Raw genomic sequence first — 25,661 nt, 5'->3', positions numbered from 1 at the left:
ATCATTCCTTCAAATCTGAATGATAGTCTAGCCAGAAGGTATATTTTTGGTGACGAATTCAATTCATTGAGTTTTTGGTATTAAATCTCTCAATTCTCTTTAGGCTCATTGCATCTCATTTGATAGATCTGCTGCAAATCTTATGGGCTTTGCTCCATAAGTTTATCCTTCTTTAATTTTGCTGCTTTCATTAATCTATATTTTGATTTTCTCATTCTGAACACAACATGGCTGAGAGTCTTCCTATTTTAATCTATATTTGCTGGAAACCTTTGAGTCTCTTGGTCTGTGTCTTTGTTCCTAAATGTTTGACATTCTAATCTGTAATTTTAATTGTTTCTTCACCAAAAACAGTTTATTGCTTGTTGTCTTTCAGCAACTCCAATGATTCTTACCTTTCTACTCTTTATCTTATTCTTTACTTCTCCAGTGTGCTTTCCATTCTTTTTCAGCTTTTTTTCCCACCATCTGTGGTTTTCTACTGGTTTCCTCCATATAATCTAGGAGTTCCTCCATTATTTCTTCAGCTGCTATTATTCTGTTGCTCAGAGCTTCTTTCAGTTTTTCATAAGAATTGCCATACTCTTCATTTCTAATTTTCTCACTCGGGCTTTAATATTTTCTTACGCTGCACCCTCTATCTGTGCCATCATTTCTTTGAGCTTATTCATCATCCTCACCTTTGTGTTACTAAAGTCATTGTCTGACGATTTAATGAGCTGGTTGTTTCTGGTTAAACATTCTGAGTTATTTTGTCACTCATTGAATTTAGTGATCTTCCACATGTCTTCCCTATTGGGTTTGCTGTACCCCTGCTGTGCTGAATGCGAATTTTGTCATTAGCCCTTATGGGTTTCTTTGAGAAACTAGACTGGGAATTGTTCTTTTCCTTCCTTTTCTGTCTTTATCCAGTAATAGAAAGTATCACTGTTAGCAGTGTGAAATTTGTGAGAAGCTATTGCTCCCAAAACATCATTTGTATGTTTAAATAAAAAATATTTTATTTAATTTACATTTTAATATATTTTGCATATGTATCATAGTGACCAGTCACTTTTATAATTAAGATAAATTATATACTAAAAATAACTAAATTAGGAAAAATATTATCCTTTTCTCACAATGTGATAATGATCAGAACTTTATTATTCGATGCCTATTTGAATGTGGGTAATCTGCAAATACAAAGTATGGCTTTCGTGTGACTTTAAATAGATATCAGAGATCACACAATTTTTTTTTAATATTGACAAATGTTATTATAAACATTTTCATGTTAATTAAGCATGGTGTCTAGTTTAACAAAAAAAGTAACTTGAAGGGGTAGGGGGTGATGCAGCAGTAGGGTATTTGCTTTGTATGTGGCTGACCTAGGACAGACCACAGTTCCAACCCCCAATGTCCCATATGGTCCTCCAAACCAGGAGTAATTTCTGAGCATAGAGCCAGGAGTAACCCCTGAGCATCACTGGGTATGCCCCCCCAAATAAAACGTAACTTGCTAAAAGTAGAATCATTGCTAAATTATTATTAATAAATTGTGATTATTGTCATGTACTTTTATTTTTTAACTTTTATACGGTATAGATATACCAAAGAATAAATAACCAAATATCTGCCACCAAAACAAGTATTGAGATTAAATTTAAGTAGGATTCCTTACAATACAAATTTTATTGTGTCTATAAATGATTTTTATTTTTGCTAATTTTTGTTTTATTTTGCCTTATCTTTGTTATAATAGTTTTGTTTTATCTTTGATAATTATTCTTTATATCTTATTTTATATAAGTAAATATGAATTCAGAAAGGGCAATTTACCCACTATTTGGCAAATTAATTCAAAAAAGTTCTACTCATTCTTTCATTCTCAGTACTTTAAATAGTAGCCAACTGCCAACAGATATTCTAATATCTTTGTTCTGTGTAAAAAACATGATTCTGAAAAGATCGTGTTACTTAATTGAAGGACAAAAAAATGAAGAAATTGGATATGCTCTATTTTTATTATTCATTGTTACATTGAGCCATGTTTATGTATACCAAGAGAATTCTCTTTGTGAAAATGAATCTGTTTGCTTTAGTAAGGTCATTGTGTTTTTATTTCTTTCTGTGTGTTTTTTTTTTATTTGAGAAAGTCTGTGCTTTTAAATGTGAACACTTTAAGTCAGAAATCACAGTTCTTTAGAGGATAGTAAATATCTTTTAAATGTTTCCAATGGGTGTAGTGCTACACTAAAATGTGTCACAGATGTATATCAGTAAAACTTTAAGAGCAAGAAGAGACTTGTGTGTAACAAAATGATAACTGCTATAGATATGATAAAAGTAGATTTTATCCAGATGTTTCACTCTAAACAAGTAAAGAAATATGAAATTAATGAAAAATTTAGGTCTTTCAGTTTTCAGTGATATTACACTATTGTTCTTAAACACAATTAACAGACTTGTGAAAGAGACTGGTGTACTAAGTTGTGAGTTTTTGAGACTGGAGAGATAGCATGGAGGTAAGGCGCTTACCTTACATGCAAAAGGATGGTGATTCCAATCCTGGCATCCCATATCATATGGTCCTCTGTGCCTGCCAGGGGCGATTTCTGAGCATAGAGTCAGGAGTAATCCCTGAGCGCTGCCAGGTGTGACCCCCCCCAAAAAAAAAAGTTATGCGTTTATCAGAAATACAATAAATCAAATAACACTTTTAAGTAAATCATAGTCATAAAATGACTTAATTCCTTTCAATACTTTATTAACTCTCGAATTAATAGTCTTATAGTAGCTAATAGAACAATAGAACAATATTTTGTTTTCTTTTTTTCTTTTTTCTTTTTTTGCTTTTTGGGCCACACCCGAAAAAATCAGGGATTATTCCTGGCTATGCGCTCAGAAATCGCTCCTGGCTTGAGGGACCATATTGGAAGCCAGGGGATTGAACAGCGACCCGTCCTAGGTAGCACTGGCAAGGCAGATGTTTTACCATTCTGTTGCAGGGCTATGGCCCCAAAACAAAATTTTCATTCACTGTCCAAAACTGCTTTATCATTTTTATTTTATTTTTGTTTATTGTTTGTCTTGTTTTGGGGGCATACTTTTTAGTGCACAGGGCTTACTCCTAGTTCTGCACTCAGAGCTCACTCCTGCTGGGTTCACAATACAATAAGGGTTGTGCATACAAGGCAATCACTATAGTTGCTTGACTATTGTCCCACCCAATAGTTTCATCTTGATGAATATAGAATACATACTGTAGATAAATGCATAAAACTCAGGAGGTAACTGAATGTCACAGACATTTTTAAGTCCCCCTTTAACAGACACTTTTAATAATAAAATAAATAGCAGAAACTACCTTCCACAAACATGTGTTTTGTGATTATATAGATTATTGTGAAGTAAAACATATATCTCTTCAAAGATTTATAACCTCTTAAGTGTAAAAATTATCACACTCCTCTTTTAGTTTATAAAGGTGACAAATATACAGTATATTTACTCAAACTTGATTTCTTTACCTATTATACATTTGTCTTATCTCTTCAGAAAATGTGAATTATTTTTCTTTAACAGAAAAATTATCAGAATTTTATTTAAATTAAGCATGAGAAATTGCACACCAAATAAAATACATAGAGTGAAATTTGATTGACTCCTTACAGGTATATTCAAATATTTATAACACTCATATCTATAAATTCATAATTTTGAGATGAAAATAGCCATTTCCTTTTAAAGCTGAAAACTTTTAAAACTTTTAAAAGCTGTAAATGTATAAAGAAGTGATTTTATAATAATATGTAACTTAATTAGTGATATTGAGAATAATGTATTAAATGTAAAAGTATATGACAACAAATATTAATATTGCAATATGTTATATCGCAAGTCAACTTGGAAGAAAACACACATTAACCCCTTTAGTTCTCTGATTAAATAAATAAAGTGCATTATCTATTTTGTGCTTTACATTTTGTGCTTTACATTGTGCTATACATCATCTGTATACTCCTTTCCCTTTTGATATTACCATTGGACAATGTTATCTTTAGAAAGTATGCCCATGAATATTTTAATTGCAGAAGCAATTCTCTGTCTATATATACTTTTAATTTTTTATGCTTTTGATATTACTTTTTAGTCAGAGATATAGTAAAAGAGAAATTCATTCTGAAAACAGTGCAGATTTTAGTAAGGTTTGTAAAGATGTTTGCAACTGTGCATATAAGAGAAAATGTTGATACTCTAGTCAATTGTTTTTAATTATTTCTAGATATGTCACAAATTTATTTTGGCCTCTAAGCTTTCAAATGATTATTTCTTGTGGCCCTGGCATAATAATACTATCCCCTGGGATACTAAAGTAGACCATCCACCATTCTTTGTTCTAGGTTAGAAAAGTCTCCTTTGAACCAGAAACCATGCCTGTGGGTATTCTGTGTATTGAAATCTCTCAGTAGTCTGCCTTTATCTCAGGAGGAACTAGAAGCAACTACAGAAAATCAAGAACAATATAAAAATTCATCAAAGCTATTCAGGGTGTACATTTTATTACAGATATTTTATTTTATAAAGCTGTTACTCCATCTTGACAGATCCTAATTTCTAATATGTGAGCAATTTATAAGGGAAACTATTGTATGGCATGAGATCATTTACACTTGATTGAAAACTACACGTTTTCTGGTAAAACATATTTTACAGCTCATGGCAAAAGAATTTGGTTTCTCTTAAACTGTACCTTTTATCCCAGTTAGGCTTCTTGTCACTTATTATCTACAATGACTGTCAAAAATTATAAAAAAATTAACCAGTTTCCCTCTATTACAAAATCAGAAATATGTGATGTCTTAAGCCAACTGAAAAACTACTGCTTTTGTTTTTATATCTACCACTAAATCATTAAGTGATGCATCAATGTTATATTACATAAATGATAAATAATTAAGTTTTATTTTACTTGAAAATCATAGAACAAAGGAAGGGTGTTTAATTTTATGGTATACTATTTTGTGACCTACTAGAAGCATTTAATATAGGAAATAAAATACAAATAATGAAATATTATTTATAATGTAATATAATTTCACAAAGTTTATACTACACATACATAATGTAAATGTACTCTTTGATTATCTTCATTATATCAGTTTACCAACTCTTTTTAATATTTTGTAACTATATTAAGGACAAAGAAACTAGACCATAAAAAAATTAAGTTCACTGACATCTGAAATTAATGATCATCTGCTCACCATTAATTTCTGCCTCTTTTTTGTTAACCATGCTTATTATTTATATTCCTTTGCTATACTCTCTCTTCTTGGGCAATATTTATTTTATGTTATTTAAAATAAATATTGAATATGAAATTATCCTGTCAATTCTGCTTTTTACTTTAAGTCATTTCAACTGCTTTGAATTAGTAAAATAGCAAATAAAAGTGAAGAATTAATGAGAACTTATGACATAAAGTATGAAAAAGTTACAGTGAATAGAAGAAAGTGGTGTTACAGCCAAAGCTCTGAGGCCATCATGAGTTTCATCAGCACTATATTGATTTTGGTACAGTAATTGAAGAATACCTGATAAATAAGTCAGATATATATTTGTTTTAAGAAAGATCATATAAGATATATCAGATTAACTGTATTATACTTCACATTTACTTTCCATTAGCCACAAATTCAGAGGATGAGATACTTGATAACAAGCTTACTTGTCTCTATTTTTAGAGACATAAAGATTAAGATTATTGTTGTTGGGTCAAAATTATTTTTAACAACGTGTTAATATACAAAAGTCCATACTTTCTATATGGATAATAGATGAAATTATACAGAAAGTGTAAGAAATGTATGATTTTGAATATGTTGCTTACTGTTATTGGTTATATATTCACTCAGTTCATTTACAATCATTAGTTACATTGAGGGGACAACAAACACATCAGGTAGAAAGCAGAAAAAAAAATCTGTCATGAAATAGTCTTAAAGAATGAGAACATCTTTTGGTTAGTAATATAATTAAGAGCCCTTGCTTCACATGTATGAGTCCTTGAACTCAATTCCCAGGGCCAAAAGAAGTACATATTGGAACATTTTATGACCAAAGTCTCCTTGCAATATATAGATCACATTAGAGAGGACCCTTAGATCTTTTTCTCAGTCATGGTTAAATTAGCTAGTGAAAACAGACCTTTTCTATTGGCTAAAGTTAAAAATTTGCAAATATGGGCCTGGAGAGATAGCACAGCGGCATTTGCCTTGCAAGCTGCTGATCAAGGACCAAAGGTGGTTGGTTCGAATCCCGGTGTCCCATATGGTCCCCCGTGCCTGCCAGGAGCTATTTCTGAGCAGACAGCCAGGAGCAACCCCTGAGCACCACCGGGTGTGACCCAAAAACTAAAAAAAAAATAAATAAAAAAAATTTGCAAATATGTTTTGAAATTTATGGTTATGTGTCAAATGAGGATAATTGTAGATGAATTATTAGGTTCAAATGTATGAAAATTAAGGTAACATAATGATTTTTAGTATCAGCATCAGAAAGAAAGCTCTGGCATATCTAAATCTGAGCAACACAGACTGTGTAGAGCAGCTGCTGCTGAAGCTGTTACAGGCTAGCGCTTTATAACATGTTGATAACAAGCACTAGGAAATAGATTAGTCAACATGGGAAGAGTAGCTGGTTTACATAATCTAGAGGAAGGGCAGTGTTTACTTTTGCTACCTTGTTAGGCAAATCAAATCAAAAATTACTTTCAAGTTTTGAAACCATAGAGTTTAGGTTTGTCCTTTCCACTAAGCTTAATTTTCAAGTTACTGATATTTTTTTCATTTTAAAAGAAACTTAATTATTACAGAATGGTAAATGTAGGGTGACAATATAATACAATGGGGAATAAGATATTAAATACACTTTCCATTTTTCATCTCATTTTTGTCTTTAATCTTAAAGATAATGTGGAAAATAAACACATGTATATATGCTGTACAGATATACTGTATATACGTTGATCCTTTTCTACTCTTTAGTAGTCAGTTGCTAAGAAACTTAAATTTGTTTTCTCACAAAAGGAAGTTTTAAAAAAATACTACTGATAATTCTGTGAAGTAGTTATTATTCAAAAGAAAATATGACACAAGTTATAATGTGAAAAGTGACAGAGTTAGGCCATATAAGCCCTGTGGTAGGAGGACTTGTGGGTGAGATAAGGGTATCACTGAAGAGTTAATATCATAGAGAAAAGGATCTGAAAAGAGATTTATGATGGTTTGCTAATAATTTGACATAGACCAAGAATAATAGTAATTTTTCAGGAATTATGAAAATAAAAGAGAAAAAAATGGCTGTGTATGTAATTATGTAGACATTATTTTTAAAGATAAGGATAGAAAGACTAAGAAATATGAGATGATATATGTGTAAAATTCGATTTAATCATGTGGACATTTGTGTGTGTGTGTGTGTGTGTGTGTGTGTGTGTGTGTGTGTGTGTGTGTGTGTGTGTGTGTGTCACATCCGGCAGCACTCAGGGGTTACTCCTGGCTCTCTGCTCAGAAATCACTCCTGGCAGGCTCAGGGGACAATATAGGATCCCGGGATTTGAACCACCGTCCTTCTACATGCAAGGCAAATGCCTTGCCTCCATGTTATCACTTCGACCCAGTTTTTGTTATTTTTTGTTAATGTAGAAATTTTATAAGTGGTTCTCATTGAATATTTTATTTTCTATGATAAATCATACAGTATATTAAAATGTAAATACTAGTTTAATTATTAATGTATTCCAAATGTGCATGATGTTTGAAATATGAACAAATTCTAAATTTTGTATTGAAATTCAAAAATTAAAAAATATTTATTTAAATTTAAATTTTATAGAAAATTCTCTGTTAAATCAATTCTGTTTGACAAAAATAGAGTTCAATGCTTACTCCAAACTGCTTTGCAAAATTATGATATCAAACAATATGGTATTAAGACAAAAATTGGCCATTGAAAAATAGTTAAGGGGCCAGCGAGGTGGCGCTAGACGTAAGGTGTCTGCCTTGCAAGCGCTAGCCAAGGAAGGACCGCGGTTTGATCCCCCCGCATCCCATATGGGCTCCCTAAGCCAGGGGCAATTTCTGAGCGCTTAGCCAGGAGTAACCCCTGAGCATCAAATGGGTGTGGCCCTAAAAACAAAACAAAAAAAAAAAACAAAACAAAAAAAAAGAAAAATAGTTAAGAGTTTAGAAATATGTCCATACATACATAAATATCTAATCTGTGAAAAGGGAGTTAAATCCATTCAGTGGAGAAAGTAAGCCTCTTAAGCAATTTTTTTGAGAAACTAGCTTTCCACATTTAAAGACTGTAACCAGATCTCTACTTATGAACATTAAAATAAAATCAAAGTGGTTAAATACTTGAATATAAATTCTGAAACTATAAATACACTCTCAGTAGTTAAACATCAAAGATGTCTTTCAAACTCTAGTCCATTGTTAATGAAAACAAAAAGAAGAATGAAAAGCATAATAAATCAAATGTTAAAAGCTTTTATACAATAAAAGATATTCTCTTCTTATGCTCACACACCTATCTACACACTTCAATTTAGAAATTAGGAAGAAATATTAGTATATAATAATCTATCTGACATGGTTAATTTTAAAAATAAATAATGTTAAAATTCAGTGAGTATATTGGAAACTAATGAAAAAAGACAAGACTAAGCATTAGTATGTATCCCCAAAACTACATAAATATGAGATGAGTCTCAAATATATTAAAATCACATGGTATAACTTATTAAGGAAATGCAAATCAAAAACATCAAGTGTTAACACCTTATATTTGTGAACTTATCAGTATTAAAATTGAAGCAGTTTTTAACAAGCATGAGTAATTAGAACTCTGGAAAATAGATATTGTTAGTGTAGGTTATTTCAAACTCTTTGAAATGGTATGGAAATTCTCTTTATTTGCTCTTAGAAAATGTATATGACATGTTTCTTATTGTTTATCCAATGTATTTTAAAACTAATAAAAATGGGTATTTGCACTTTTATAGTAAAGTTTATAGGACCTTTATTGACAATAACCAAAAAGGAATCTACTTCATTGCTAACCTATAGATGACTATAGACAAACTGGAGTATAACATTGATGCAATATAGCTAAGCAATAGAAAGAGATGAAATTGTGGCTTTTGGTGCAAAATAGATTGTTTTAAATCATTGTGCTAAATCAGTTAATGAAGTGTAGGAACCTTCTGGGTAATGTAATTCATCAATTGAATTAGCAAAGAATGGGACATTTATTGTATGATGTAATTCATCAGTGGTATATGCCTAACTAAAGCAAATGAATTCTCACAAAACTATCTCAAAAATTTGATAAGAGCTATTTATGGTAGTTACTTGAAGTGAGAAAACTAGAAGTAGGATGAAAATGTATATGTCTTTTGATGAGTGGAATGGCACTGAAAATTTGGGATCTTATACACATCCAGAGATGTGAAGTTAAGATTTTTAAATTCCCTATTATTGCAAAAGAGTTAAAGTGCTCAGGGATTATTCCTGGCTCCACGCTCAGAAATCTCTCCTGGCAGGCTCAGGAGACCATATGGGATGCCGGGATTTGAACCAAGGACCTTCTGCATGAAAGGCAAATGCCTTACCTCCATGATATCTCTCTGGCCACTATTCTTTTTTTTTTTTTTTTTTTTTTTGGTTTTGGGGTCACACCTGTCAGCACTCATGGGTTACTCCTGGCTCCATGCTCAGATTTCGCTCCTGGCAGGCTCAGAGGACCATATAGAAATTCGAACCACCGTCCTTCTGCATGAAAGTTAAATTGCCTTACCTCCATTCCATCTCTCCAGACCCCAGCTTCCATTATCTTAAAGAAAGAAAACTTGTAAAAGACTTGGCATGCTCAGAATATTCAAATAATATACACAATAGTTTTTCATTTCAGTTTTAATATAAATTTTCATATCTCTAAAAATTGATTATAAAAATTAAAAGATGCTGTGTATATACTTACATCAGTTAAATTCCATCAAGAATATGTAGTGCTTTCTAAGAACATTAGTATCAAAAAAATTACTTTTTTTGGTTTTTGGGCCACACCCAGTGACTCTCAGGGGTTACTCCTGGCTATACTCTCAGAAATTGCTCCTGGCTTAGAGGACCATATGGGATGTCAGGGGATTGAACCATCATGCGTCCTAGGCTAGCGCTGGCAAGGCAGATGCCTTACCACTTGTGCCACTGCTCCAGCCCCATACTATCAATTTTTGAGCCCTCAAAACTTAAGTAGATCTAAAACACATGAAATAAATCATAACAGTAAGTTCTCCCAAATGCCTTATTTCTTACCACAAATTACTTCAATTTTACAAACCACTTCATAATTTGGAAATCATCTTTCTCTGAAGATTCAGAGCCATGTATGCATGGCCATGTCAGATCACAAGACAGAAGACTCAGTTCTAATAAATCATCATACATTTTGTCTTTGAAAAGTAAGTTTCACCCTCATCCCACATATTTAGCTAATAGAAAGATTTTAATGTTTATCTTAGGATAGTTTGAAAAAAACAAAACAAGTAGGTTTTATGGTTATTATATTTTTATTATTCTGTATGTAGATTCATCTATATTTGACAATGTAATATTGACATTAAGTAACAATTGCTAGATTTATACATATTGATAGGTTCATATTGAATAAAAAGCTTTAAGTGTGAAATTATGAAGATCACTTTTCAAAAATTTATTTTTAACTTTTGCACTGTTGATATGAAATTTTTTGGTAAATTTCCATATCAGTTTTGAGTAGGATTGGGCCATACCTAGTGATATTCCTGGACTATTAATACTTCTGTGTTCATGGATTGTTCTGTGCTTATCGCTTGTTTTCTTCATTGCTCAGGGAACTATGCAGTTCTGGAAATCAAATAAGGCTGCCCAGCAAACAATACTTTCTTTTAATAACGATTTTATTTTTTACCCAAATCTACATTTCCAAGAACTCAGTATGGTAAGACATTATTCTGATAAAAAAATATCTCATGTCTAAAAGGAAAAAGAAAAGTCAGAGAGAGTAGGGGCCGGCGAGGTGGCGCTAGAGGTAAGGTGTCTGCCTTGCAAGCGCTAGCCAAGAAAGGACCGTGATTCGATTCCCTGGCTTCCCATATGGTCCCCCCAAGCCAGGGGCAATTTCTGAGTGCTTAGCCAGGAGTAACCCCTGAGCATCAAACAGGTGTGGCCCTAAAAAAAATAAATAAGCCCTGAGCACTGCCAAGTGTGGCCCTAAAACCAAAAGTCAGAGAGAGTAGAGAGGGGAGGAAGAAACGTATCTTTCATAGAGGCAAGGAGCATGGTGTGGGGGTGGGAAGCAGAAGGAAAATGGAGGACATTGGTAGTGGGAAATATATACTGAAGAAGTTGTGCATTATATGACTGAAACTCAAATATGAACAACTTTATAACTGTGTATCTCGATATGATTCAATTAAAAATTATATAAAGAAGGGTAAGGAGGTAGCTGAAAGGAATAGTGTATTACTTTGCATGCAGGAGGCCTGGCTTTAATACTAAACACTCTATCTTTACAGCATTGCTGTGTGTGTGGCTCAAAATTTAAAAAATAATATTTTTCACTAAGTGCAGGATTTTACAGCTTGAAGATAAAATGTGAAAACGTTTCTCGGGCAATATTAGCTTGGCTATTTTTTAAAATTGTTTTGTTTATTTGGTTGGTTTTGGACCACAAATAAGGGTGTTTTGGGATTACTCCAAGACTCACTTCTTATAAGCTTGTATACCATATGAGATGCCAGTCATTGAACCTGGGTAGGCTGTGATCCAGGCAAGTGCTCTACCCACCACTGTCTCTCCAGCCCCTATTTGGCTTTCTTTGAATAAAAATTATTACGAGTGGGACAATGTATGAATATTTCCTTTAGATAACAAAGGGAATAAAGGGTATGAGAATGAGTTTCTTCATAGTTTATATCTCCACTCAAATAGTTCACGTCTCTTAATATATCTATCATATACGAAATTCCTGATCTTTTCCAGAAATCTGAACCTTCTGCAAACTTTAATATTAAGTCAGAGAACTCTTTCTTCCTTTTATTTTCTCAGTACCTCCTTACTTATCTTTTTATCTTGTACTTCATAATCAGCAAATACTCTTTCTATATCTTTCAATATATTATCTAATGCTTTTATATTGCTTCCACTTTTACCATCTTAGATAAAAGTCAGTATCTACCTTATTTAGAATTCAATAGTAACCTCTTAATTATTTTTTTATTTTTTCTCTATAAATCCATTTCTCAAGATGATGACTGTTAGAATATTCCTTAATATCTTATTATATCTACTCTGATTAAACTGAAAGTGCTTTACAAGAAAATTTCCCATTACCTATTTGACCTCCTCTCCTAATTCAATTTCCTCCTCTCATTTGGCTTAAACCTTTCAGGTTCCTTTCTTTTCCATAAAATATAAGGATAAGATTCATGTTCTATTTAACATACATTAGATATCCCTAAGTAATAAGAAACTTATCTCTTTTAAATCTTTATTCGTCACCAGATTCTCAGCAATACTGAACATGTCTAATTTTTATTAATTTATTACGTTTCTTCTTATTAAATCATTGGCATTACTTCATTCATATCCATAACATGAATGCTATCATTTCTTCTACTGAAAATTTTTCTTTTGTTTTGCAAATTAACTATTTTAACACCTACTAAAATCTCTTTTCAACCTTTCTTATACTATTAAATACCACATGTCTGGCAAGTAGCACTCATACATTTTGGCAAAATAATTTGACTCAACTTTTTATTTATATACATGGCACTTCAGTAATTATGTGTTAGGCTGAAAATTGAAGCAGAAGAGTGATATACTAGAAAAAGAGGTGAGAGGAAAATTTTCTTTTTAAAATATTAATTCCATCATGAGGTCTTAACTCTCAGGACCTCATTTTACTCTAATTGTTTCCCAAAGAACCTATCTCTAAATATCATCACATTATCACATTGAGGCACTCTAAATAGCATCTTATTATCATAATGAGGATTAAAGCTTCTAAATAAGTATTTTGTGAGAGCTGAAAATAAACACATTCATACCAAATGCTCTTTCTTAAGTAGTAGTTCTGTAGGTTTTTCACTGTAAAAATATCTTGATATGGGAGTTCAACGGATCAAAGGAATAAAGAGGAGGAGACATGTAGGGAGAGAATTGAAGTCCTAATAGCTTCCTTCACTAGATTTTAGTTTTTTGAAACATTGTAATTTTTCTCACTTACATGATAGTGTATTTCCATCAATGAAAAAAAGAAAGTGAGAGGAGACAATTTACCATTGCTTTTTGTATTTTTATATACCATTTTATAAACCATTAGTCAATCTCTTCTAATGATGTCTCAAATTTTATAATCCTTTAATTGTAAAAAACAAATATATCTTGTGTTAAAAGTGGATGGACCTAGAGATATATAAACTTGATGACTCCTATTATAGTAACTAAAATCATTTTAATATATTATATGCTGGTACTTAATCTCAGTTAAACTGCACATATATAGGTATATATATTAGATACATATATCTATTTAATACCATACATATTCCCATTATATTTTACATATTTATTATAAGATATAGTATTTTTCATGGTAAGAAATTAAGTATTAAATTTATGAAATATTTTCTTTATGTTAGGTCAATAAAAACAAAATTTACTAAGATTTTAAATTAGGTAGGTCTGCCTTAGCTGTGGCTATCATCTAGGCTTGTTGTCTGTGTGTTGGAGCAACTGGCCAATGGGTGAACAGCTTGCAGTGTGAGTTTTCTTGCCTGCTATATTCTCCATATCAGTGTGGATTATTTATCACAGAGAATTGTTAATGAACTAGCTTCTCCTATCCTCTCTGGATAGGGGTATGGACATATCTTCCCTTTTGGGAACTGAGGGATAACTAAACCTCAACACAACTTCCAAAGCACATCTCATTACAGGTCTGTACGAACTGATTTATTTAGACAAACAAGAAAAGCCATATTCTTCTAACCAAAGAAGTTACTAGGGATTGAAATAGTTACTGTGTGGAACAGAGTATGGAGAAAAATTATAACCATATCCTGGTAATAGTAGCCTGGATTTCTTGAGAATGTTTAGGATACACTTGGAATGTTCTATAGTCCTCAAGTCTCAAAGTATGGATTTTTAGATAGAAGTTACTATTCTGCAACAAAAAAATGGACTTGTTTAAGTGTCTACTAGGACCATCCTTGAGACTGCTTTATGTGTTAACTGGTTCTCTTATAATGACCTTCATCTTTACACTGTGATTGTACAACCATAGACAGGTTGATAGGTATTGTACTGTATAATTAAGGGGTTATTCCTGGATATGTGGTAGGGGTTATTCCTGGATATGTGCTCAGAAATCGCTCCTGACTTAGGAGGGAATCTAACAGCAGTTCTTCCTAGGTCAGATGCGTAAAAGGTAATGTCCTACCACTTGTACCATTGCTCTGGCCCCTGAACTTTTAATACAGTTATTATGCTAATAAAATTTTTTGGATTTTGATCATTTTACTCAGCTTCCCAACACTAGTGTTATATGTGTGTGTTTGTGTGTTCACTAGGGAAAGAATGGAGAGATAGTGTCAGTATGGTAATTATAAAGTGACAACATAAAATATTTTAAAACTATCATCTAATTTATATTTAAATCATAGCCTTAAAAACTAAATTTTTATATTAAAAAAATAGAACTTGTATTCTAATCACCCCTGAGATCCATAATAAGTCATTGCTGTTCTATCTTTCTTTTTCTGCTTGTTGTACATTCTGAAAAAATATAGGAGCATGATGGCTATAAAATTGAGATAGTCTGATAGGCAGAATGACAATAAATAGCAGGGATAGTTGAATAATACCACAAAACTGATTATATTAAGATAAGAAAAAAGCTAATGTGAGCCAAACATATATACATAATAGTATATGATGCTATAAGATAAAATGCCTACTGCTTAGTAGATGAAGTTTTTTGAAATCTTGATAAAGAACATATTTTATGTAGTCATTCTGTATACGGACTTTCCATGCAAAGAATTATGCACCTGCATATAAAATCTAAAATTGTTTACCAGTAATTTGAAGCTCAGTAGGACATTTGCATACTGAAAATGAGGGTCAAACCTCAATTCCAAAAAACATTTCATAGATAGGAATTACACACTTGCAAAATGACTTGGATTTCATTACTTTTTAACGTATGATTTGGAGAAAAGTGTTTTAAAACAATTTTTGGTATAATAGGTCTTCTATAATTCCTTTACATGTTTATATTTGTAGTTAGAATGACACATTTTACACATTATCAAAGCAGTACTTTATTTTCTACTTTGTTTATTTAAAAGTGTAATTTTCAAACATTTGCTATAGCTAATATTCCAAAACATTTCTATGTGTTTTAAAGAAGAATAATGCTTGGGACTGGGGATTTTAGGGTGAATACCTTTTTGCTTTGCACATATGGACTGGACCTGGTTCTATTGTGGGCATCACATTTCATTACCAAAGTCTGCCAGGCATAAGATCCGAGTACAGTCAGGAGTAAAACCTGAACAGAGTAATTTGTGGCCCCTAAAAAAAACCCACAAATATACAAAGACATATACTGCAAAACTCTCAGTTAAAGTGAATAATCAATTTGAAAATAATTATTTTATTCGAGTAATAAATATATTTTATTTGTTTTAAGGTGATTAAAATGTAATGACAAATAAATTCATAATACACATTATTATTCACTACATATTCTAAAACATTACATATTTAATCTTTACTTTTTTGTCAGATTGAAGGAAATAGAATTTTTCTTGAGAATTAATATTGACTCATGAGCTAATTCTAAGATAAAATGTGCAAGTGGTTCAGGACAAAATGTTCTTAACAGAAAATACTATTTTTACTTTAACTGTGAAGGCTACGATTCTGAACCAGACCTTAAATATACTTTGATAATAAACATATCAGATGTTTTTGTCCCTTTGTGATTTTTTGTTGTTGTTCTTCATTTACCACATGCTTCAAAATGGGACTAATTTTGTGACCATACAGATATGAGTTATCCAAGCCACATTTCACTATATTTTTCTAAAAAAAATGAACACTACATATCAAAGCCTGTAAGCTTTTCTTTGATTTATAAAAAGAAATCATCCAGCCTAATAATTAAACAGCAGATATAGTCTATAATGGATATAAAATGTTTGAATTAAAAATTTAAGCAATGTACCACAGGCGGTGTTCTTTACACTGACTGTATAGAAAGAGGAGGTATAGTAAATACTCCCCGTATACACTTCAAATCAGGACCTTTGCCTGATCTGTATTGTGAAGGGGGGGGACAAAAATTTTAAGCAATGATGAAAATGTTGAAATTTATATAAAATTATATTTTATGAATACTTATTATGTTGGGATATTGAAAAAGTTTATAAAATGAGCAAAAAATTTCTCTTTATACATTTCTAGAGGAATATCTACTGATATTAAAATGAATTCTTGTGTAGATAGTTACCTTTTGATTCTAAAAAAATAAGTTTAATGATAGCAGTCAAAAAAATAAATGTTTATCTCAAATATTTTATATTTATTTTCCTAACCTCTTTTGTCTAATATCTAATCAGTGCTCTCTTTTGTCTGCTTAACAACAGAAATACATCTGGCTAGATCACAGATCTTTACCTATTTAGAGTCTATTACCAAGTGGAAAATATGCAAGCATAGATCATGATTGTACATGTACACACATTTATATATTCCTTATACGTTTTATTATCATTCAGATAGATACAATTAGTTTCTAGTATTGATGACCAAAGTTATTCTAGCCTCACTACTGGTATGTCCAGAACTCTTCAGCACTGCTATTATGTCTCTTCTAATCCCCACATTTTTATAATAATGTTGTCATTGTTCTTTATCTCCCACTTTTTATAATTATGTTGTCATTGTTCATTGCTGTCTAAATTTTATCTTACACACAATTTTTGTTTTGTTGTCTGTTTAGTTTGTTTTCTTTTGTTGGCACACCTGGTTATGCTCAGGGCTTATTATGTCTTTGGTCAATTTTCTATTAGACTCTATCTTCCTCTGTGTATTCTACCTGTTTCATTATTTTCTAGAATTTGGTTCGGCTATGCCTTAATTGTGCCTTACAGGTGATACTCCAATTTAAATATTATGTTTTAGATTAAATATATAATTTACTTGATTCTTTTACCTGTCTTCAAAGACTGCTTCCTAAAGGACATTCTTTGACAATTTATAATATACTCCCATGCTCTTTACCTTTCTTACCCTAATCATATTTACAATTATTGGTGTAGTACATAGAAGATTCATCAAAGTATGGCTGTCTTCTTGTTTACATCTATATTCTATTGCCAAGAAAAGTGTTGTTCAACACCAACTGTTGGAAGAAAAATGAACTACCAAATGGAAAAATTTATTTTCCCACTTACTTAGATTTTATTGTTTTCTCTTCACATACTTGCCATCTAGAGTTGAAAACGTGTTATATAAAGATCTTAACTTAAAATTTCCATTGACAACAACTGACATTTGTTTAATGAAAGAGATTATTTCAAAATATATAATATGACTGAAATAATATTTCATATTGAAAGTAAATAGAGTTTAAAGTGAGAATCAATTGCCTGAGCAATAGCACAGTGATTAGGATGTTTGCCTTGCTGGTTTCGATACCCAGTATCCTATCTCTGTGGAGCCTATGTATGTGGATCCTGCAAAAAGTACGCTGAGCACAGAGAAAGGAGAAACTTCTGAGCACTCTAGGTGTGACCCTCCCCCCATAAAATAAAAAATATATAAAGTGAGAACCAAGGCACTGGAAGATTCAGCTCAACAGGGGAACAACTTAGCATGTCTGAGGCCCTGGAGTGGATAACCAGTACCAAAAAAAAAGTGAAAAAATTTAGCCTATTCATTACATCTGTCATTACAATTGAAATACACATTTCATTGGTATTCAGCAAGTTTCATTGATGCATGAAAAAAAAATCCTCATTAATATATATATCATGATATTTGGAAATATATAGACATAGGTTTTTGACTGACTTTTAATAAACTGATTCCTTAAGAGGACATGAGAGAATTCGTTCAGTTCTTCTGGTTTACAATGGACTGCTGAATAGCACAGTTTGCCTTTAGTAGCCATTGTTAAGAAACAAGTCAGAAAAAAGCCTATATTTTAGGAGTTTTTACTTTTTCTGCTCATCAATTTATAAATGCTAGTAGAATATAAAAGAACATTTTTTAGACATGATTCTAAAGAGCTTCATCATGGTCTTCGAGTCATGCCTTTCATTTCGTGAATTATAATAGCTTATGAACACCTACTGTGGTCAAACACTGATATACATATGCCTCATACAAACTAGATAAAGACATTCTTTCTGCTACAATTTGATGTTTATAGTGTAAGTATGACTGCAATTAGAATAGATGCATGCATAATAAAATTAAGGTAGAATGAAATATAAAACAGATATCTAAAATATGACTCCTACTGAATTCAGTATCAATGTGATTTATATGTTAACTCAATTATACACTTTCCACAATCTTAATAGTTTGTGAAGTTTTATCCTCTAGGTGACTGTCAATTCAGAAACAAATTTTGACTGCTTATTTTATACCACACACTTATAAAAGCATTGTGAAAAGTTTGTATTTCTTCAACATTTATTTTAGTAATAGAGTAAATTAAATTATATAAAAAGTGGTGGTGCTTTTTTAAACACTTACAAATATTTAATTTTATATGATAATCTCATAAACTCCTGCATCATAAAATATTAAAATATAGTTTCTAAACATGTTTCATTTATATAACTTAATTATATAAATATAACTTGCTAGTTTTGATTCAGAAGTATATGGAAAACAGTAGAGTAATAAATAGTTAAATTATTTGTAATCTGTGTATACTAGTCAAATATTGACATTATTCACAGAACAATCACTGCATCTGTTCCAGGGAAAAGCTTAGTTTCTTATTTCTTTTGACAGTGTGCAGACCTGGGTTCTTCAAAGCCTCACCTCACAGCCAGAGCTGCAGCAAATGTCCACCTCACAGTTATACCCATGAGGAAGCTTCAACCTCTTGTGTCTGTGAAAAGGATTATTTCAGGAGGGATTCTGATCCACCCACAATGGCATGTACAAGTAAGGAAACCTATGAATATTTGGTGATGCTCATTTTCACCAGTAAAAAAAAAGCATGATGGAGCCTGTTACAGATTACTGCCACTTTCTATAAAACAGGCATACAATTTACTTTTACAATTATAGCTTTTTCCCAACAAATTTCCATCTCTTTGAGGAAGCAATTGAAAATGAATCTCTTTGATTATTCACTCTCACAAACATTCATTTACCCTAATTTCATGTTCAATATTTGAGACACAGCTATAGATTTTTATTTTGCATTACATGATTCAGTATTCATGATAACCAAACATGACTTTGATAAATATACATCTTTGATAAATAGATAAGTCTTAGTTCCCTGTATTCTGTTTTCTTATCTTAAACTAATCATGTGATGTCATGAAAAATGATTTTCTTTCTCTAACTTGAGCAGGCCATTGAAAAAATCATTTTTAAAAGAAGATAAGAAACAAAAAATAAACAAAATCTATTTAAAAGTAAAATATCAAATCAATTTTAGTTAGAATTTTCAATATTTATTATGAGTCTCCTTAATATATAACTTACAAAATAACCACATATCATAATAAATTATTATTATTGTTATTATTTGCTTTTAGGGGGATCACATCTGGTAGTGCTTAAAGGTTACTCTTGTTGGTACACTCTGATGACCTTGGATTGCCATATATAATGTGGAAATCCAACATACAAGGCAAACACATTACCTGCAGTACTATTGCTTTGGCCCCCCAAATTTTTTATTTTGTTTTTTTTAGCTCTGTCTAGCAGTGTTCAGGGATCAGTACTGGTGGTGCTCAGGAAGTCATAATAGTCTCAGAGTTTAATATTCTTTGGCTGCATGTGAGGCAAGCACCTAACCTATTGTACATTATCTCCAGTCCAGGAACAAATAATTTTGAAGTTAAATTCAACATTTGTACGGGATGCATCCACCTATTTTTTTCATGTTTAATTTTTATACTTTCCAATATGTTCCTCAGAAAGAATAGATTTGTGAATTTTTTTATGTGTAATATAACACTTTAAACAGTATTTTCACATAATTTCTATGGAAAATGAAAATAAAGAGGAAGAAAATGGAATTTTCTTTCTCCTATTTTCATGATCTATCTTTTCGTATTATTTTAGAACTCAGTAAGCTACAGATTCTCACAAAGATGCAGAATAAACTTTTGAAATTTAGCATTCATTGCTGTTGCAAATAAACAAAATTGTATCCAAGTTCAGTATCTGAATTTTATGGTATATGTGAAAATAATGTTATGATTCATCAAGTCATTGGTATGAATAGCTTTACACTGATAATGATAATTACTTTATCACACGACTGATGATATCATGACTCAGATGGTAATTACAGACAATTCTCTTTAAATGACTCATTGTCATTAAAATATACATTTTGGGGGAAGAACCTCTTGAACAGAGGAACTATAAATAAATATTAAATGCGATGTGTTTTGATTGTTTTGCAGAATATTTAGGTAATTAAGTGTCCGAAAATATGTACATTATGGGAGGAGTTATTTACTAAAAATTAGAGTGGTTATTTAAAGTGGGAGTGAAAGAGTCCTTGACTTTTTAGTCACTTCTATTTTTTCTCTAAGTGGTTAGACCATGCTTTTTCTCTCAGCAAGTAACATTAGATTACCTGCTAATTTTATAGTCTGGGGAGTAGGGAAGAGTCTGTACTCTAGTGGTAAGGGTGCTTAACTTCTCTTTAAAGCTCATATGCAGTTTTCATATTTATTGTCTATAGATGTGAGGATTATAACTTCACCAATTTTTATGCATTTCTGGATACTACATTATTAGAATACTTGTAGAAATACATTATCTATAATCTCTGAATACTAGATTATTAAAATATGTGTAGAAATGTCTGATTTATAATCTGCGGGGGGGGGTGGGCATGTGTGTTCTATTTTCATTTTTATTTTTTCATTTGCTTCCATAATATCCAAAGTAGCAGCATCTGAGCTAGTGAAAACATGGCTCGATTGATGTTAGGTAAAAGGCATGGCTTAGTGCTCCTTTTGGCTCTCTGGAATTACATTTATGAGTATAACTCCTTTATGGAGTATATATTCCAGAAAAATACATATGTAAATTAATGCAATTTTACAACTTAAGAAAATAAAATTAAAGTTAAACATCAATAAAAAGCAAGATTCTAGTGAAGCTGCTGAAATCAATTATTTTCTTACAGGACCTGGCTGCATCATCATATAGTGGAGAAGTGGAATTTCTTTACACTTCTTTCTAGGTGCAATCTAGTCTGAACCTCTGTTTTTTTTTTATTTCAAATTCAGGAATTCAATTTTTATTCTTTTGGGGCTTTAAGGAGGCACATACACCTCGCCAAAATTTTGGTATGTTGATATTACAGAAGAAGAAGAATAAAGAGGGATATTCTAATACATAATTACAAGTTTAGAAAAAAGTTTTAGAGGAATAAACAGTGTTCCAGTTGATTGTATAAAAAGAAAAAAAACATGTAGATTTGACGCCTTTCTAATTAGGCTTTGAATTTTTGAATTGTTATATTTATTTTACCCTTTATTTCCTAGATGGAAACCTGTAAGGTTTTATGCATAATGGTCTATTATAAAGCAAAAACTATAATAAAATAGTAACAATATTTTCTTAATTGTTTTACTTAAGTAATTTTTAACTAAATGTGTAAGTTGGTTTTACAGAAAATTTCACAATTTAATCATAAAACTTGAAAAAAATGGAATAGTTTTGTCAAAAATTTTATTTTAGTTTAAGGGTTCTTTAGTTTATTTGGATATTTAAATAGTCCATTTCCTTTCGCTTTTACATGAATTCCTCAGGGGTTAGAGAGATAGTGTATTGATTGGGTAAGGTGATTTCTGTGAAAGGCACAAGCCAGGGTTTGATTTTTGCATAGCATATGTTCTTCCAAGCACTACCAGTAGTAATTCCTGATTCCTGAGCCAGGAGTAACTGCTGGGTATCACCAGTTGTGACCGTCCCAACAGAAACTAAAGTATTTATCAATAATTATGAAAAGTATTCATAGATTAAAATTGAGATTGATTACTTTAAATAAAATAGACAATAGATTTTAGTATAACTCATGTCTTCCTAAGCTAATTTATGCTACCTAGTTACTGACATAGTCCATTTATTTTTAAAAGAAATCTCCTGTGTTTATTAAAAATGAATGTAAATGTATTTTTTCATTAAGAATATCTTGTTACATATTATTAATATTTGACTTACATTTTAATTATAGGTATCAGAAATTCAATTATAATCTTGTAGAGATATATTTTATTGTTATATAACAGTATATTAATATCTATTAATAGTTTGATAAAAGTAATACACAAACAGATATACTTATTTGTTATTTACTTATATTTTTGTATATCTTTTAAGATACATTTACTTTTATTCTCTCATATTTAATGATTTGAATTTATTTTAAAATAACTCGGGGAATGGCAGAAAAAAAACCTCATAATTTACTCAAGGAAATTCAAAACTTGAAGAGTACTATATTAAACTAAAAATACATTATATATTTTAATTTAGACAAAAATTTTAAATTCCATTGTTTTCTTTACTTTTCTTTTGCTTTGTTTTGTTTTGTTTACTTAGGGTTTTTTGGGCCACACCCAGTGATGCTCAGGGGTTACTCCTGGCTATGTGGTCAGAAATTGCTCCTGACTTGGGAGATCATATGGGACGCCTGGGAATCAAACTGTGGTTCGTCCTAGGATAGCATGGGCAAGGCAGATGCTTGTGCCACCCTCTGGCCCTGCTTTCTTTACTTTTAAAACAGAATTTCAATTTTTCTTGTTTCTATCAAGTAAATACACAATTTATTTTGAGATTAACTAGAAAGAAGTTTTCATTTGGTGCAGAATTTATAGTGAAGACGATTTTACCTATGCACTTCTTAGTAGATGACGCTTATTTTGTAGATTTCAAGGGAAGGATAGTGAAGACATAGCTAATACATTTACCAAAGCCTTTTCTATTTGATATGTCCAAAGAATTTGCCTCATTTATATTTAAATACTTTTGTCTATAATTAGATTTACATGAATAAATTGCTTCATAATTTTACACACTGAAAAGCATGTTCTTATTGTTTTTTTTTAACAATATCAAGATAAATAAGCTTAGTATAGGTACCAGAGAGATAGTAGAGTGGTAGGGTACTTGCCTTGGACATTGCTAGCCTGACTTAGACCCCTAGCACTCCACATGGTTCCCCAAGTCACGCTAGGAATGATCCCTTAAGCTAGGAGTAAGCCTTGAGACCTTCCAGATGTGGCCTCAAAACAAATAAACAAAAAATAATAACAATAATCTATAGTACAAATCCCCACATAATCCCAACAACACTAATAATTTTAAATGATTATTATAAATTGAAGGCTCTTGTATCCTCCTCACATTATATTAAGAAATATAATCACAGGTCCATATTTTTCTCTTTGGACCAGAGATTTGTGTGGTAAAATATGCCTACATTTATCATCTTAAACTATCTTTTTTTCACTTTACTTTGCAAACCAGGACCCCCCTCCGCTCCTCGGAATGCCATCTCAAATGTTAATGAAACTAGTGTCTTTCTGGAATGGATTCCTCCTGCTGACACTGGTGGAAGGAAAGATGTATCATATTATATTGCATGCCAGAAGTGCAACTCCCATACAGGTGTGTGTGAGGAGTGTGGCAGTCATGTCAGGTACCTCCCCCAGCAAATCGGCTTGACAAACACCTCTGTCATGATGGTGGATCTGCTCGCTCACACAAACTATACCTTTGAGATTGAGGCAGTGAATGGAGTGTCCGACTTGAGTCCAGGAGGTCGTCAGTATGTGTCTGTAAATGTAACCACAAATCAAGCAGGTAAGTGTGATGTCCAACCAAATTCTCTGTGTTAGACTGAGCTCCATTACCAAGGCTGAGGGCTGAATCTGTATATTTAAAAGTAACCCCATAAATCAGGGTTAGATCTTCAAGTAAATATACACCTTAATTTTTCTTTTAATTTTAAATAAAACCTATAGCTTTTTTGGTTAATTCCTTTTTGACAGAAAAGGATAGTTCAGTATGATTTTTTTCTTAAAATATATTTTGATTTAGTTTATTTGTGGCAAACATCTCATAATTTAATATCATAAAATTTTTATATCTCCAATTGATTTTTGTTTCATTAAAGTATTTTCTAATTTTCTTGATTTACCGTATAATAAGTCAGGTTTCATTTGTTTGTTTGTGTAATTGGCACCATTGTTGGATTTTCTTTCACAGTTTAATCTTGTCATTTATGTTAGTATAAGAAATTCATGAGCTGGATATTTTGATAACATTTTTATGAAATTAAGGCAATATACTGGTTGACTCCTTATAACCACTTGAAATCTCATTTGCATTTTATTTGAATATTTGGACATTGTAAGACAATAATTAGTAGTAAATAGTAACGAGTTAACATAATAGTGCACAAATTACTTATTCCTCACATTCTTTCCTTAAATATTCTATTTAATATAAAGTCAATGACACAATGACTGAATTTATATTCAGTGTATTAGTACAAAGAATCTATTAGAATATCAGTGCCAAGAATCAATGTCTGTAATAGCTCATTTTGGTCAAAGGGAAGAAAATTAAGATATTAAAAATCAGAAAGTTCTTTAGCAAAAATTTTCATCCAGGACATACTTGTATCATATTGTAAATCAGTTATACAGAAAGGAACAGTTTCCTTTGACAGATAGAGAACATTAATTCCAGTAGCAAAGATGCTATTTAAGGGGCCAGAGTGATAGCATGGAGGTAGGGCATTTGCCTTGCATGCCAAAGGATGGTGGTTTGAATCCCAGCATCCCATATGGTCCTCCGAGCCTGGGGTGATTTCTGAGCATAGAGCCGAGAGTAACCCCTGAGTACTGCAGAGTGTGACCCAAAAACCAAAAAAAAAAGCTAATTAACATTTTGAAATAATATTTAAGTAATTTGAATTCTCCCACATACCTATATTACAATTGTGTGTTATTCCATAGGCCAGTTGTTACCCCCCAAGAAATGATCTCATTTTATTAAAAGTAGGCGATACATTTAATCATCTTTGTATTTCAGGAATTTTGTAGAAGATGACTCAGTTTTTTTCAGTACTTCTGTCATTTTAACATTTTCACTGTATGAAAATGTATGATAGTTGTGGCAAGGAAAGGACAAAGTTCTCAGTACCTAGTTTATTAGAGATTTAAACTCTGAACTACCATTTTATTTTTTTGAATCCTCAGCCCAATTTCCTGTGGTTAATGTTTTACTTACTTTTTATATTTCTCTTGCATTAATAGTACTACAATA

The 25,661-nt window shown here is 31.5% G+C and overlaps 1 protein-coding gene and 1 non-coding gene across 7 annotated transcripts in view; both read left to right on the top strand.

Annotated features, from left to right (window-relative positions):
* EPHA5 (EPH receptor A5) overlaps nucleotides 1-25,661 on the top strand; it is a 320,717-nt gene that overhangs the window by 154,521 nt on the left and 140,535 nt on the right. For 5 of the 6 annotated variants that reach the window (XM_049790011.1, XM_049790012.1, XM_049790010.1 and 2 more), the window contains exons 4-5: nucleotides 19,134-19,289; nucleotides 23,856-24,191. The exons of the other annotated variant lie outside the window; for it this stretch is intronic. In XM_049790011.1, the coding sequence (XP_049645968.1) occupies nucleotides 19,134-19,289; nucleotides 23,856-24,191 (492 nt within the window). The remainder of the gene's footprint in view (nucleotides 1-19,133; nucleotides 19,290-23,855; nucleotides 24,192-25,661) is intronic. 6 annotated transcript variants of the gene reach the window in all.
* Nucleotides 16,313-16,446, top strand: LOC126032753 (small nucleolar RNA SNORA51). Its single transcript, XR_007503967.1, has one exon. It is a non-coding gene; the product is annotated as a small nucleolar RNA SNORA51 (small nucleolar RNA).

The sequence above is a fragment of the Suncus etruscus genome, chromosome 16 (genome assembly GCF_024139225.1).
Source record: "Suncus etruscus isolate mSunEtr1 chromosome 16, mSunEtr1.pri.cur, whole genome shotgun sequence".
In the NCBI taxonomy this organism is placed as follows: domain Eukaryota; kingdom Metazoa; phylum Chordata; class Mammalia; order Eulipotyphla; family Soricidae; genus Suncus; species Suncus etruscus.
This window is presented reverse-complemented; position numbering and strand designations above follow the sequence as displayed.